This window comes from Trichosurus vulpecula, chromosome 4 (assembly GCF_011100635.1).
Source record: "Trichosurus vulpecula isolate mTriVul1 chromosome 4, mTriVul1.pri, whole genome shotgun sequence".
In the NCBI taxonomy this organism is placed as follows: domain Eukaryota; kingdom Metazoa; phylum Chordata; class Mammalia; order Diprotodontia; family Phalangeridae; genus Trichosurus; species Trichosurus vulpecula.
Window position 1 is genome coordinate 199,170,762 of NC_050576.1, and position 13,191 is coordinate 199,183,952.

General features: G+C 43.9%; 1 protein-coding gene across 2 annotated transcripts; it reads right to left on the minus strand.

Moving 5' to 3' along the window:
- Window positions 1-161: 161 nt before the first annotated feature.
- Window positions 162-13,042, minus strand: TSEN54 (tRNA splicing endonuclease subunit 54). 2 transcript variants are annotated; one of them, XM_036758269.1, is made up of 11 exons: window positions 12,928-13,042; window positions 12,604-12,768; window positions 12,232-12,295; window positions 12,054-12,137; window positions 7,071-7,169; window positions 5,844-5,896; window positions 4,134-4,238; window positions 3,155-3,819; window positions 2,422-2,482; window positions 1,863-1,979; window positions 162-742 (listed from the first exon to the last, which is right to left on the minus strand). In XM_036758269.1, exons 1-11 carry the CDS (start codon window positions 12,999-13,001, stop codon window positions 592-594), a joined length of 1,638 nt encoding a protein of 545 aa, XP_036614164.1. In that variant the 5' UTR covers window positions 13,002-13,042; the 3' UTR covers window positions 162-591. The 2 variants fall into 2 exon arrangements, with proteins under 2 accessions (XP_036614164.1, XP_036614163.1); XM_036758268.1 differs by having other exon boundaries at window positions 1,863-1,982; window positions 12,928-13,002.
- Between the last annotated feature and the right edge of the window lie 149 nt (window positions 13,043-13,191).

The window sequence follows — 13,191 nt, forward strand, 5'->3', positions numbered from 1 at the left end:
AATAATAGTGGGTGACCACACAGGTCTTTGTCCTCTAGGGAAGGTCACAAAAGTGGAAATGAGGACAGAGTTGACCACTGCTTCCAGGTGTAGGAATTTCGTGGGTTGGAAGATGAGTGGGTAAGATTTGACAAACTACCCTAAAATACACAGTCACAGCAGACATAAGAAAGGGGTTTAATGATTTTAGCCTCATCCATGTTTCCCCAGATGGATCCAACCTTTCTTACATTAAAACAGGACCAAGATTCTCTTATCTGGCCTGTGGGAGGAAAGGTACTAGGTCCTAAGGACACTACTAAAGAATCAGAGTGAACATGAGGAATGTTCCCCAACTAAGGCAATACAACTTGCCCGGCATTTTTTTAAGCCTGCTCTCCTGTGGAGATGGCTTAGGCTTCGATGAACATCGGTAAAGGATGAAGGCTCCAATACAGGAAACAGTTGAGAATCAGGGGTCTGAGTGGTAAAGTCATTCCTGAGAGCAAAGCTTGCCAAAACTGAAGCGATGCTTTCCCCCATCATATCAGCTGGGTAGCTACCTCTGACCCAGGCCAGAGGCTATCCCAATGAGATCTGGAGGCCAAGTGGTTAATGTGCCAGGTCCACGGGCAGTGTGAAATCCCTGAAGCTATAGAAAGCAATGTCGCCATGATCCACCAGGGCAAAGATCAAGGGAACATCCCCGCTCTGAAAGGACAGCCGCTTGAGGGTGTGCAGGTCTGGGACAGGTTCATCAAATCTGTAGAGAGTGGAATGAGACATTGAAAGAGCCCATAACTCTAGTCAAACCTCCCAAGTTTCCCCAGACTCAGCCCAGGGCCCTGAGCCAGGAAATTAATGGTTAAGGTGAACCAATGCTAGCTTCAAAGTTTCCCCAAGGCTCAGGAGCACACTGGCTTTGTTTGTGGGTCCCTTCCCAACTTGACTACTGTGAAGGATGACAAAAATTGTGGCAGAGGTACCCCCAACACATACACACACACACAAATGGCCTCAGAATATACTGGTGGTAGCCTAGGTAGGTGGTACAGCAGATACAGCACCAGCCCTGGAGGTAAGAGGACCTGAGTTCAAATCTGTCCTGGGGATATTTATTAGCTGTGTGACCCAGGGCAAGTCACTTAAACTCAATTGTCTCCTAAACAACAACGAAAAACCCAAAACAAACAAACAAAAATACACAGGTGGTGAGGTCCTCTTTACAAATCCTTCCTCAGGTTAGGTAACGGAAAATAGTCTCCTAAGTTAAGGGCTTAGGACTGGGAAGAAACCACAACTGCAGGATTGGGCAGGATCTCAAGTCTTGATCTTTTCAATATGACAGGTTTCCCCCTCTATGCTAGGCATTTTATTTTATGCACTTTAAGAAAACTGATTCTGAGAATGGCTCCTGAGGCTGCACCAGACTGCCACAAACAACGATAAGAACCCCTGATCTCTGTATATTAATAGTCCCTTCTGTATTCCTACAGATAACCTTCACTTGAAAATCTCTAATGAGGGGAAACCCCACCACCTCTGGGGGGCACCCTATTTCACTTTTGGACAGCTTTCACTGTTAGGAAATTTCCTTGATTAAAGCCTACATTAACCCCCTTCGCAAATTCCTCCTCCCTATTCCCTCTAATTGTTCCTGGTTCTGCCTTCTGGGGTCAGGCTGAGCATGCCTAATCTTTCTTCCATGTGATGGTCCTTAAAATATTTGACCACAGCTACAGGTCCCCTAGTAGTCTTCTGTTTACCAAGTTGCTTCATCCAATCTTCTATGGCACGATCTCAAGAGAAAAGGGGGTGGAGGATAGGGGTGAAAAGAGAGAGCTGGTTTGCTTCTAGGCCTCAGCTCTTATTCCGGATCATACCCACTGATGCACATCCGAACATATGGCCTTCCTGGGTCATTTTTCCGGAAACTGGATACACTATCAGCCTGATAGATGTCAAAACTGATCTCCATGTCCCCAGATTTCTCCAACAGCCTACTGATAGACAAAAAAGAGATCAAAGGGCCATAAGACTAAAATGGTATAAGGGAAGAAGTGGGGGAGGGAAGGGAGCAAAGCATTTAGAAAGCGCCTACTATGGGCCAGGCACTGTGCTTTACAAATATAATCTCATTAACTAGGACAGGAACTAATATTTCCAGATACTTCCTTCATTCCAATCCTGGAGGCTGAGAGAGCCCACATATGTCCATTCATTCTAGCACCCCTACCCCTATTTAGCTCCTGAAGAGGACAGCAGTTGCTGAGTTGCCCTAGTCTGGAGAACTTAGGGCAGGGATTCTCCCTTCCAGCCCAATTACTTTATGGCAGAGATCAAAACTGGATATCTGGGGTGCTGAGGACCCAATGCCTCTAAGAACTCTGAGGGGGCTCCAGACTTCCCAACAACTGGAGAAAGACCACGCTAGAGACCTACCCATCAACTCCATCAGTGAGGTGAGTGGTTTGCAGTAAGGAGATCTGTTGTAGAGCAGTGGCTGCATTGGGAAGGAAAAAAAAAATAGAATCCACTATGGAGAGGTTGTCTGTGAATTAATCTGAACATTAAAAAAACAAAACAAAGCCCATGCATTTCTAGCCTGCACCATTTCTTGAAATAATGAGTTCCATAATCTAAATATCTGTTGAGTGACAGGGTTCTCTCATTTGTCCTAAACTTACCTCCCTCGAGCGTTAAAGGTATCCACCCCCGTCGTAGTAAACAAGTCTATTTTTATCACTTCTGTACAGTTCGTATTTTTAGAGACTTTGTTTCTCCATTCAACCTTTATTTTTATAGATGGACAAATCCTATTTCCCTCATCCTCCCATTAATTCCCATGATCATTTGACTTGTCTCTCTCTGGTCCTTTGCCATAGGGCACGTTCTCCTAGCCTAGAGTCCTGAATGGCTCTTACTAGGGTGCCCAGGATAGCAGCCAGTATCACCTGTAAAGTTTCTTCAATGCAGCACTTCACCTGTTGAGTCTGCAATGCATGGTTTTCAGGCCCAAAGCTCCCCCATATTGTCAAGCAGCCCTGCTAAAACCATATCCCATTTCAAAGCAGTGAGGCCTGCCTCTTAAGTAGCATACCAAACTGACCCTCTTAGAATTTAGCGAGGAACCTGGCTGCGAACGGAGGCCAAAAAGATCAGAAGACACTTATACCTGGGCTGACTGCCTGGCTGGGGTTCAGCAGGGGAGTGACTGGCTGGTCCCACAAGTTGGGGTGTCGATTCCAGGTCTTCTGCTGCTGCCACCGCCGCTGTAGCAGCTCCTTATACGCCCGCCAGCTGGTGCAGCGCTGCACTTCGGGGTCTGCGTTCACATCACTTCGGAAGGGAGTAGTCCCCCTTTGCTGCTCCCTCTCCCTCCTGGAAAGCTTCTCTTTCCGCTGATTTAGCTTCTGGCACCAAGAGGCTGCATCAATCTCCCTCGCAGCAATATTCCCCGGGAGCAACTCTGGAGCTGGGGCAAGCAGTAGGGTATGGGGGCGATCGCAGGCCATGTTAGGGAATGCAATTTTCTCAAAGTCCCATCGGGGCTTACAAGCTCCATTGTTCCCATTATCATCCGTTGCTCTATCCTGGCTTTCTCTTCCTCCCTTCAGGGTCCTACCATGATGCTCTGTCTGGTCAGGGACCTGCTCTGGGGATTCAGGAGGCCAACTGGAGCCCCCTGGATCCTTTACATGGCTTGATTCCTGGGCTTTCTCCTCCAGAGATCTGCTGTTCTGGCTGGGGGCACATTGGCTTGAAGTTGCCTGACTCTCATTGGTCCCAATCACCTCTGGCAGAGGATTCTCCAGCACTTTGGGTTTCTTATTAGTGGACCTGAAGGATGTGGGAAAGAAGCACATCTGATCCCAGAGGTATCACCAGTGGGGCACACCATCAAAGCTGGCCCTAGAGGAGAAGAATTTCTGGTGCCATAAAACAGCTAGCCCAAATCTTCAGCCCAAGTAGCTGAATGTTTAGTATTTGTGTCTCCAGGAATTTAGTGTTGGTGGGGTCACACACACAGCCCTCATTATCACCTCCTCCCATGAATCCACATACCTGTCTCCACGCTGCTCTCTCCCAGCACTGCACACCCCCATCCTACCCCCAAGAGCAGTCACTAGGCTGTTATAATCTGGAACCATTACCAAGGACTAGAATTCCTCCTCTTTCTCTTTCCATGATACTTTTCAGAGCTCCAAATACTGCTACTCTCCAAGTTAAGCTGCCTCTCATAGGGAGACTGGACCAAGCTGTAGAAAAACAGAGAGGTCACTATAGCCACTTTCCTTATCTGCATCCTCCGAGCTGCATCCCCCAAGAAGAGAAGGTAGAGAGCCAGGATCGTGGGTTGTCCCTCGTTCTTGAAGGTGAACGTGATGTCAGGAAGGTGATGCCATGACTTGCGAGTGAACTGGATTTAAATGAGAAAGGGCTGTGCAGAATCGCCAGACTCACTTTCTCCTCAGAAGCCACCTGGGTCCAGGGGTTAGATACAGATCAGGACTGGACATGGCTCCAGATGCAGTGGGAGACCTTGGCTTTTTCGAGTTAAGGTCTTTCTCAGGTCCCAGTTTGACTGAGGCAATGCCCATTCAGTAATTAAGGCTAGGTAAGAAATGAGGCAAAGAATGGCCTCTTTTACCCAATCAAAAGAAAGAAAAAATCAATCTGGGAGGGGAAGAATCTCAGGATTTCTGTCCAAAACAGACATAACTGATACTTATACTCACTCTGAGCCATCAAGGCCCAAACAATGACCAAGTGAGGCTTGGGCTGGAATCATTTGCTGGCCAATCAATGAAACCCAAAATGATTTGGGTTTAAGGCATGGTCCTTAAGAAAGAAATCTAGGCCATAAACCCCAAGACTGGAAAGAAGAGCAAGGACAAAAATATACACCCTAGAGCTAGGATTTTATGTGTATTAGGTGATCACATGGGGAGGTTTCTGCGACGGGAAAAATTTCCATTTATTCTTGCCTAGCCCTCTTTATAGCCCTTAATAATACAAAGTTATGAGAAGGTAAGTTGGGATTTGGAGTATAGGGTGTGACCTCAGGTTAAACTAACTGGCTTTGACTCTGGTGAACTTAAATTCATCAATGAGGATGATAAAAGACTATTAAGCCTAAGAATACAGAACATCAATTAACAGATTAAAAGAAACAAGACTGCTGATTCCTTGAAGGAAGGGATATTTATTTGTTGAATAATCAAGTTAAACTGAAAATGATTCGAAGCTGGATACTTTATGATCACAAATGACATTGATGTAATGTTTTAAGGTATGTAAAGTGTGCTATATGTGTGTGTATGTATATATGCAGATACGTATACATATGTGTACATATACACATATGTATAGACAGTTATCTATACATGTATATGTGTGCATATGTGTGTGTGTATACACATACACACATATATGTATATGATAGCTCCCTTATAGAAGGGGGTAGAGAAGGAGGGTAATGCACCATGGACCCCATCCTACTCCCAAAGGTAGGGTTGCAAATCATCCCAATTTTTCCCGACCCTATTCTTGGCCAGCAGTTTGTTCTCTGAGCTACAGCAGGTGGCACAAGATTCTCATCACCCCCAGTTTTTTGTTTCTCTTCTCATTGCTTGACTTTAGACTGTGATCATTTTAGCCACCCCCATCAGTCTGCTAGATTTTTTTCCAATCTCCTACTTGACTTAATACGGTCAAGACAGTGCTAGAGACCACAAGAAATTTAAGCAATGCACCTACCCTAATCACACGGGAAAGAAGGCCAGCTGAAAGGACCTGGGATAGAAAGAGAGCAACCAAGTTGCCCCAGATCCCCCGGTCTACAATAATTCGAAAGGTCTTACCTAGGCTGGAACCTCCGAACCACATAGCCTAGTCTCTTCAGGTGGCTGAAAACCTTAGAAAGGAAGGGAGATGTCAGATATTCACCCCAATCTGAGAAAGAGGGGAATCTTCTGGACAGTCTTCTTTCCTGGCACAGAATTCCCAGCCTTGGTTACTCAACACTCCCTACGGTATCTTATAAGCTCCCGAAGGACAGAAACTGTATTGCTAGATTCCTGTTTTCTCTTTCCTGCCCTGCTCCCTTATACCTCCCTTCTCCCAGGTTCCCTCCTTCCACCAAATGCTTACAGGGCTCTACACACAAATCAAGTGAATTCAACAGCCAGTTGGCTCTGGCCATTAGTTTTTAAGCTGCAGAGAAATTCTGTGTTTTAAATGCTGAGGTATCCTCCTCCCTCCAAAACCCAAGATACTGATGGGGAAGAACATTCTTGGAGTATCTCAACATTAGCACTGGTTACTGGGTAAAATTCCTAGTTGTGAATCTGGACAGGAAGGTGACATTTCTCCGCTGGTATAAACTTAGGACGGCATAAGCAACATGTCGCATTTATAGTTTTGTTGTCATTTAGCCATTCTAGTAGTGTCTGATTCTTCATGAACCCTTTTTGGGAGGTTTTCTTGGCAAAGATACTAGATCAGTTTGCCATTTCTTTCTCCAGCTCATCTTACAAATGAGGAAACTGAGGCAAACCAGGTTAAGTGACTTGCCCAAGGTCATGCAGAGAGTGTCTGAGGTTGGATTTGAACTCTTCCTGATTCCAAGCCCAGTGCTCTAGCCACTGCACCACCTAACAGCCCACTCACATTTACATAAGTACTTTACAAAGAAAACACTCTTCAGGACATCCTGAAAATATCCCATCGAGTTAAGTCCTACTTACCAGTAACTATTATCCTTGTTTTACAGATGAAGAAACTGAAGCTCAAAAGTAAGGTTAGAAGACTTGCCCAGGGTCACTTAGCTAAATTAATTCAATAAGCACTTATAAAGTACCTATTATACACCGAGCACAGTGCATACAATGACAAGAATAACAAGTCCCAGCCCCCAAGGGACTTACATTTTAACTACTGGTTCTAGGACTCTAACCTGTGAGTTGGTAGATTTGGATCCCACTCGGGTTATTTGCTAAACAGACACATGCTGCTCTTGACTTGTGTCTGTGAAGTTCACCCACTGATGTCCTTTTCCCTTGCCTAAGGGGCGGGGGATGGGGGAATACCTGGTACTGCAGAAAGCCTCTTGTACCCTGGGCTAATAGCATCTCATAGGCCTCCTGGATGGACAGGGGCAGGTCTTGGTAGAAAAGTTGGATGGATCCCTGGAAGAGAGAAAACCAAAGCTCTGACTATAAGTACTCCCTCTTCCCTCTATTATCAACAAGCATTTATTAAGCACTTACAGTTTTCCAGGGGCTGTGCTAAAGGCGAGGGATACAAATAAAGACAAAAACAGTCCCTGCCCTCAAGGAGATTACATGTTAATGAGGGAGATAAGATGCAAACAATTATATCCACACAGACACAGACACACACACATACACATGCATTCACATGCATGTCTATGTGTGTGCATCTGTGTCTGTGTATATGTAAATGGGAGGAAATTTATTCCTTACTTTCATCCTCCCTCTCCCCCCCATCTTCCAATGTAGAAAAGCAGACCTAAATCTCCCAGTAGTAGGACATAGGGAAAAAAGTCAGCCAGCCCTGATGCCTTTCAAAATATAAGAGATCATGACTTCTTGAAGGTTGTGCCATCAAAGCACAAAGCTCTGGCAGGTTCTACACCAACTTTTTTCCAACCAAACTTTTGAGCATGGGCCTCATGATGGACTATAGCTCACCTGGTTCAAAGACTAGACTAGCTACATTCAGAGCAGGGTGATACATTTTTCAGTCATCGCAGCTCTTGAAAAACAGCTAAGTTATGGGAAGGTTCTGGTTTGGGGCAGGGATATGTTGGGAAATGCAGATATTAAGCAAAAGATATTTTAAAAAAATAGTAATAGAGGAAGCAAGTGGGGGTAGAGGGCTGCAAATGCCCGAACCTCACTCTCATCTAGGTTGAAGAAGAAACAACATGTACATCTGAACATGTTGAGCGGTAAGAAAATGGTAGGGGAGAGACTTTGCTTCCCCCCAACATTTTAAAAATATTTTATTTTTTCCCCAATTACATGTAAAAACAATTTTTAATATTTTTTTAAGTTTTGCGTTCCAAATTTTATCCCTTCCTTCCTTCCCTGAGATGCTAAGCAATTTGATATAGGTAATACATGAGCAATCACATAAAACATTTCCATATTAGTCATTTTGCAGAAAAAGATTTTAACAAAAAAAAAGAAAGTGAAAAATAGTATGTTTCAGTCTGTATCCAGATGCCATTGATTCTTTCTCTGGAGGCAGATAGCATTTTTCCTCATGAGTCCTTTGGGATTGTCTTGGATCATCGTATTGCTGAGACTAGATAAGTCATTCACAGCGTTCATCATACGATATTGCTATTACTGTATACAATGTTCTCCTGGTTCTACTCACTTCACTCTGCATCAATTCATGTAAGCCTTTCTAGGTTTTTCTGAAATAACTCTGCTCATTTCTTAGAGCATAATAATATTCCATTACATTCATATACCACCACTTGTTCAGCCATTCCCCAATTGATGGGCATCTCCTCAATTTCCAATTCTTAGCCACTACAAAAGGAACTTCTATAAGTATTTTTGCACAAATAGGTTCCCTCTGCCCTTTTTTAAATCTCTTTGGGATATAGACCTAGTAACTGGAATGCTGGATCAAAGAATATGCCTGGTTTTACAGCCCTTTGGCATAGTTCCAAATTGTTCTCCAGAATGGTTGCATCAGCTTACAACTCCACCAACAGTGTATTAGTGCCTCAGTTTTCTCACAGCCAGGGGAGAGTTTTTCAGGAGTGTATGTAGATTGGGAGAGTAGGAGGAGGGAGGGACTCTTGGAAGGATGGGTCGGATGGGAAGTGGAAGAGTGGGAGAAGAAGATAAGGTAACAGGGATACGGTAAAAAGAGAGGCCAAGAAAGAAAATAGTGTAAAAATAAGATGGAGGGAAATTCACAAATCATAATTATAACTTTGAATGTGAATGGGATATTTATAGCAGCTCTCTTTGTGGTGGCAAAGAACTGGAAATTGCAGGGATGCCCATCAATCAGGGAATGGCTGAACAATTTGTGGTGTATGGTGTGATAAAATACTGCTGTGCTAATAAGAAATAATAAGCTCCAATGATCTTAAAAAGGCATGGAAAGACTTACATGAAATAACAAAGTGTGAAGTTAGCAGAACCAAAAGAACATTGTACACAGTAACAGCAATATTGTTTTAAGAATGACTTTGTGTAACTAAGTCATTTTGACTATCATAAATATACAAATTAAAAATAGAGGACAGATGAAGAAAGATGCTATCTACATCCAGAGAAAGAACTGATAAATAGAAATATGTATAGATTAATTTTACATGTATTAATATATAATGTATATTAATTTTACATGCATATATACTTATTTGTGTCTAATAGTAGCCATCCCTAGGGTAGGATAGGGAGGAGAAAAAAACTTACATGACAACTTTATTATTTAAAAGGAATGGCAAGTTGTACATAATAGGTTTGCAGTTTCATGTGCAATCATGTTTTTTATCATACTGTGTTATAGAAATGCTTGTGTTAATCCATAAATTAAAAATAAAAATAAAATAAATTTAAATCTATTACTTAAAATTTAAAAAGAAACCATGGACTCACATGACTAATTCTTCAACTTCATAAAATCTTTACATGGAACGTTATCCTTGATGAAGAGTAGATGCAAAGAAGCAGGATTCTGCTTCTGTATCAGACCACATATTTATACACACAATTGATAGGAAATTATATTGAATATTAGGTCTTGCTGTGCTTATCATATGACTATTAAAAAAAAAAGGAGAGACAATGTGGCACAGTGGATAGGGAGTAACCCTCAGTATGGAAGACTTGGATTTAAATTCCACTTCTGGAATATACTGGGCAAATCACTTAACCTCTCAGTGTTATAGTCCATACATAGCAAACATGAAGTCTGGGGTGCTGTATGCAGCCCACATTCTGAGTACTGGCTGAACTAGATTAAAATGTAATTGGAAAATATTTAACAAAAGAAATAAAGGGGCAGCTAGGTGATGCAGTAAATAGAGCACTGGCCCTGGAATCAGGAGGACCTGAGTTCAAATCCGGCCTCAGGCACTTGACACATGTACTAGCTGTGTGACCTTGGGCAAGTCACTGAGCCCCAATTGCCCTGCTCCCCCCCAAAAAAACCAAAAAACAGAAAAAGAAATAAAAATACAACAAAACAAAGAATATTATTAATATGTGATTTTCTAAGTCAATTTCTAAGGAATCCTTATGTATACGGTTTAGTGGCCCTGGTTTCTATTTGAGTTGGATACCACTGCTCAAGGTAGTGCCTAAGGATTGTGATATGCCGATCTATTGCAAGCTACTTAAGGGTAGGGAGTATGCTGTGCTTCATCTTTATGTTCCTATGACCTAGCCCAGAAGCAAATGGACGTAAGGGAAGGAGAGCTTCATCATTTAGAGTTCTTTAAAAAACAATAAAATCACAGATAGGGTTTTTTTTTTTGGAAGTGATTTGGTAGAGCAAAATGCAGTCTCGAAAGCCCTCTCCCAACAAGGTATCTCTCATGCATGTATTAAGATTCTACAAAGTTCCTTAACTAAAGAGGCAAACACAAGAGGTAACCTCATCCATGATCCTCTGATTGATAATATGCAATGAGGGGTAAAACAGAAAGTTAAATGCTTGCCAAAAGGTTTCTCATCAAGGTCACAGATGCTATAGTCACAGTGCAGAGTCCAAATAAAAAAGGGATTCTTATAGATGGTGAAACAATACTGACTGCATCAAGCCTCAGAATATCACAGAGTTTCCTCAATGAAATCAACTATCATTCAAAAGAAGTCCTAAACATTCCACCCAGGAACAAACCAATGAGCAGAGAATGTCTGTTGTCCAGACCACCGAGTCCAAGTTAGATGAGTGGTTCACTGGATTAGTCCACCAGCACAAATATCTTGGACAGTGACTATAAATAGACAATAAATTGGGGCCCAGGAATGAATGAGACAAAGAGAGCAAGGCCATACTGTATCGCGGAAATTGCATAGTGCTTGGAATGATCCCAAGCTGCACCAGAGGATGAAAACTTATTTTTAAATTCCAGTATTCTTGCGGTGATGCTAGATAGCTGCAAATCACGGGACAACATAATTTGCAAAAATTCAAATTTACAAATGACCCAAAAGGGTCACATAGATATATACATTGGGCCTAAGAATTGCCAACAATGCTCTCCATTTGAGAAAGCATCCAAGAGATGCAAAATTAAAAATGGGCTGGTCATATGAGCAACCAAGGGATGATACAGAGGCAGCTAGAGGATTGAACTGTTACCTGGAGAAAAGTTAAAGACCTACAGAAGGCCTCCCCTGCATTGGGTAGAGCCCTGACGTTAATAAATGGGTTGCCCTCTCTAGTTTTGTGAAGAGTAAACAAGTTGTTCCAAAAGTCTTAGTACAGGTGAAAACTTTGATAACTTCAGAAGTATAAATGCTACAAACTTATAAAAAACAGCATCTGAAAATTTAATTATTAACATTTTAAAATATTGGTGGTTCTCATTAAAAGTCAGCAGGATTGCTGTCTTGTACTATGCAAGTACAAAATTTGCAAATTTTGAGATTGGTAAAAACTTTCACCAGGTGTTGCTCAGTGTCTGAATTTGTAATCCTGGCCTTAAGATCATCCAAACAACCAGGTTTTTTCGCATACCTGACAGTTTCGATGTGACTCACAAAGGGTCGGACATGACTCGACAACCACAACAGCAATGTTCCAGGCACGTAGTATACATAGATATAATTGAAGTATGTGTCTTAGTTTTCTAATCTCAACCAGTCTGCAAGTTCCTTTTTGCTCGGACATCCCATACAAAAATACTTGCTCCAATAAATAAAATTCCACACACTCAACAGAAGACACTGTATAGTTTGCAAAGCACTTGCCACACAAATTACCTCTGTTTTACAAATAAGGCAGCTGAGACTAAGACAGAAAAGTGTTCCGACACATCAGGTACCCATCCCCATTCCATGGCAACTTACGCATTCCAACAAGTACAGGGCCTCTTCTGGGTATAACCGCTGCTGACCCCCTTCAGAGAAGCCCATGGTTTGCCAGAATTTACCCTACATGGAAGATAACGGAAATTATAAAGGTGGAGGAGGGTGCCTACTGGTCACCAGGGGTCCCCCTGTCCGCCGGCTGGGTGCTAGCACTCACTGCAAAGGACTTCAGAGTTACCACCCCATCCTGAGGACTCCACTCGGCAGTCACCAAGCTGCCCCTGGAGGGGAATGGAAAAGGGACAGAAAATCAGTTCTAAAATTATCACCGTTAAAAACAAACAAACGGTCTTTCTCCCCCGGGTTTGGGGTAGCACCCCCTGAACTGTGGCTTTCTTTGAGGTCGTCAGGACATCATGTCCCCTTCCTCTTCTTCCTTGTCTTTCTCTCCCCGAAAACTTTGTAAATATCCAGACAGTGGCCCACCACGTACCCCCAACACACACACACACACACACACACACACACACGCCTTAGTTTCTCTCCTCTCTCCCCCTTCCTCCCACCCCCTCCCCAAAGTCTCTCCCACCGTCGCTCCACTCGCTCCTCCGCAAGGAGGGTCCACAGCTCCTGTCTACACAGCCGCAGCTGCTCCTCCTGGGCCTCGGAGCCGTCGGGGAGGAAGAGCTTCTGGCCGTGGGAGCGCAGGGGCAGCTTCTGGTCCCGAGATCGGGCTGCGAATAACTCCTCTGGGCTGCAAGAGGAAGAGAGGGTTAGAGCGGAGGAAGGCGGGAGCAGAGAGACCTAAGTCCACAAAGTTTGCGGTAACAAAGGCCCTCTGCCCTGCTTGTCCTGCCTCCCAGTCTTTGCCTCTCTTCGGTCTTAGCTGGTCCCCCTTTCCTCCCAAGCTCACCTGAGCACGCGGCCAGCGGGAACCAGCACGGCCCCGGGCTCAGGCTCCAGCCGCTGCTCGGGCGCCGGCTCCATCAGGCAGACCTAGGCAACTCGGAGTCAGGCAGGCCCAGTCTAGCTCTACCTCCTGGACGCCGCGCGGCCCTAGCGCCCTTCGGATTCTAGGCTCTTGCAACCACCCTTCCCCCTCCCCGGGTCCTAGTGCCCATCCCATATCTCTTCCCGCCGGGTTGGAGACTTCCCGGGCTCTTCCTTACGCCACTGC

Excerpts from the sequence above, each read along its gene's own strand:
- TSEN54 (XM_036758268.1), bottom strand. The coding sequence starts at position 13,001 with ATGGAGCCGGCGCCCGAGCAGCGGCTGGAGCCTGAGCCCGGGGCCGTG. Across the intron at positions 12,769-12,927 it reads CCCGCTGGCCGCGTGCTCAG|CCCAGAGGAGTTATTCGCAG; the intron begins GTGAGCTTGGGA and ends TTCCTCTTGCAG. Across the intron at positions 12,138-12,231 it reads TAACTCTGAAGTCCTTTGCA|GGTAAATTCTGGCAAACCAT; the intron begins GTGAGTGCTAGC and ends TCTTCCATGTAG.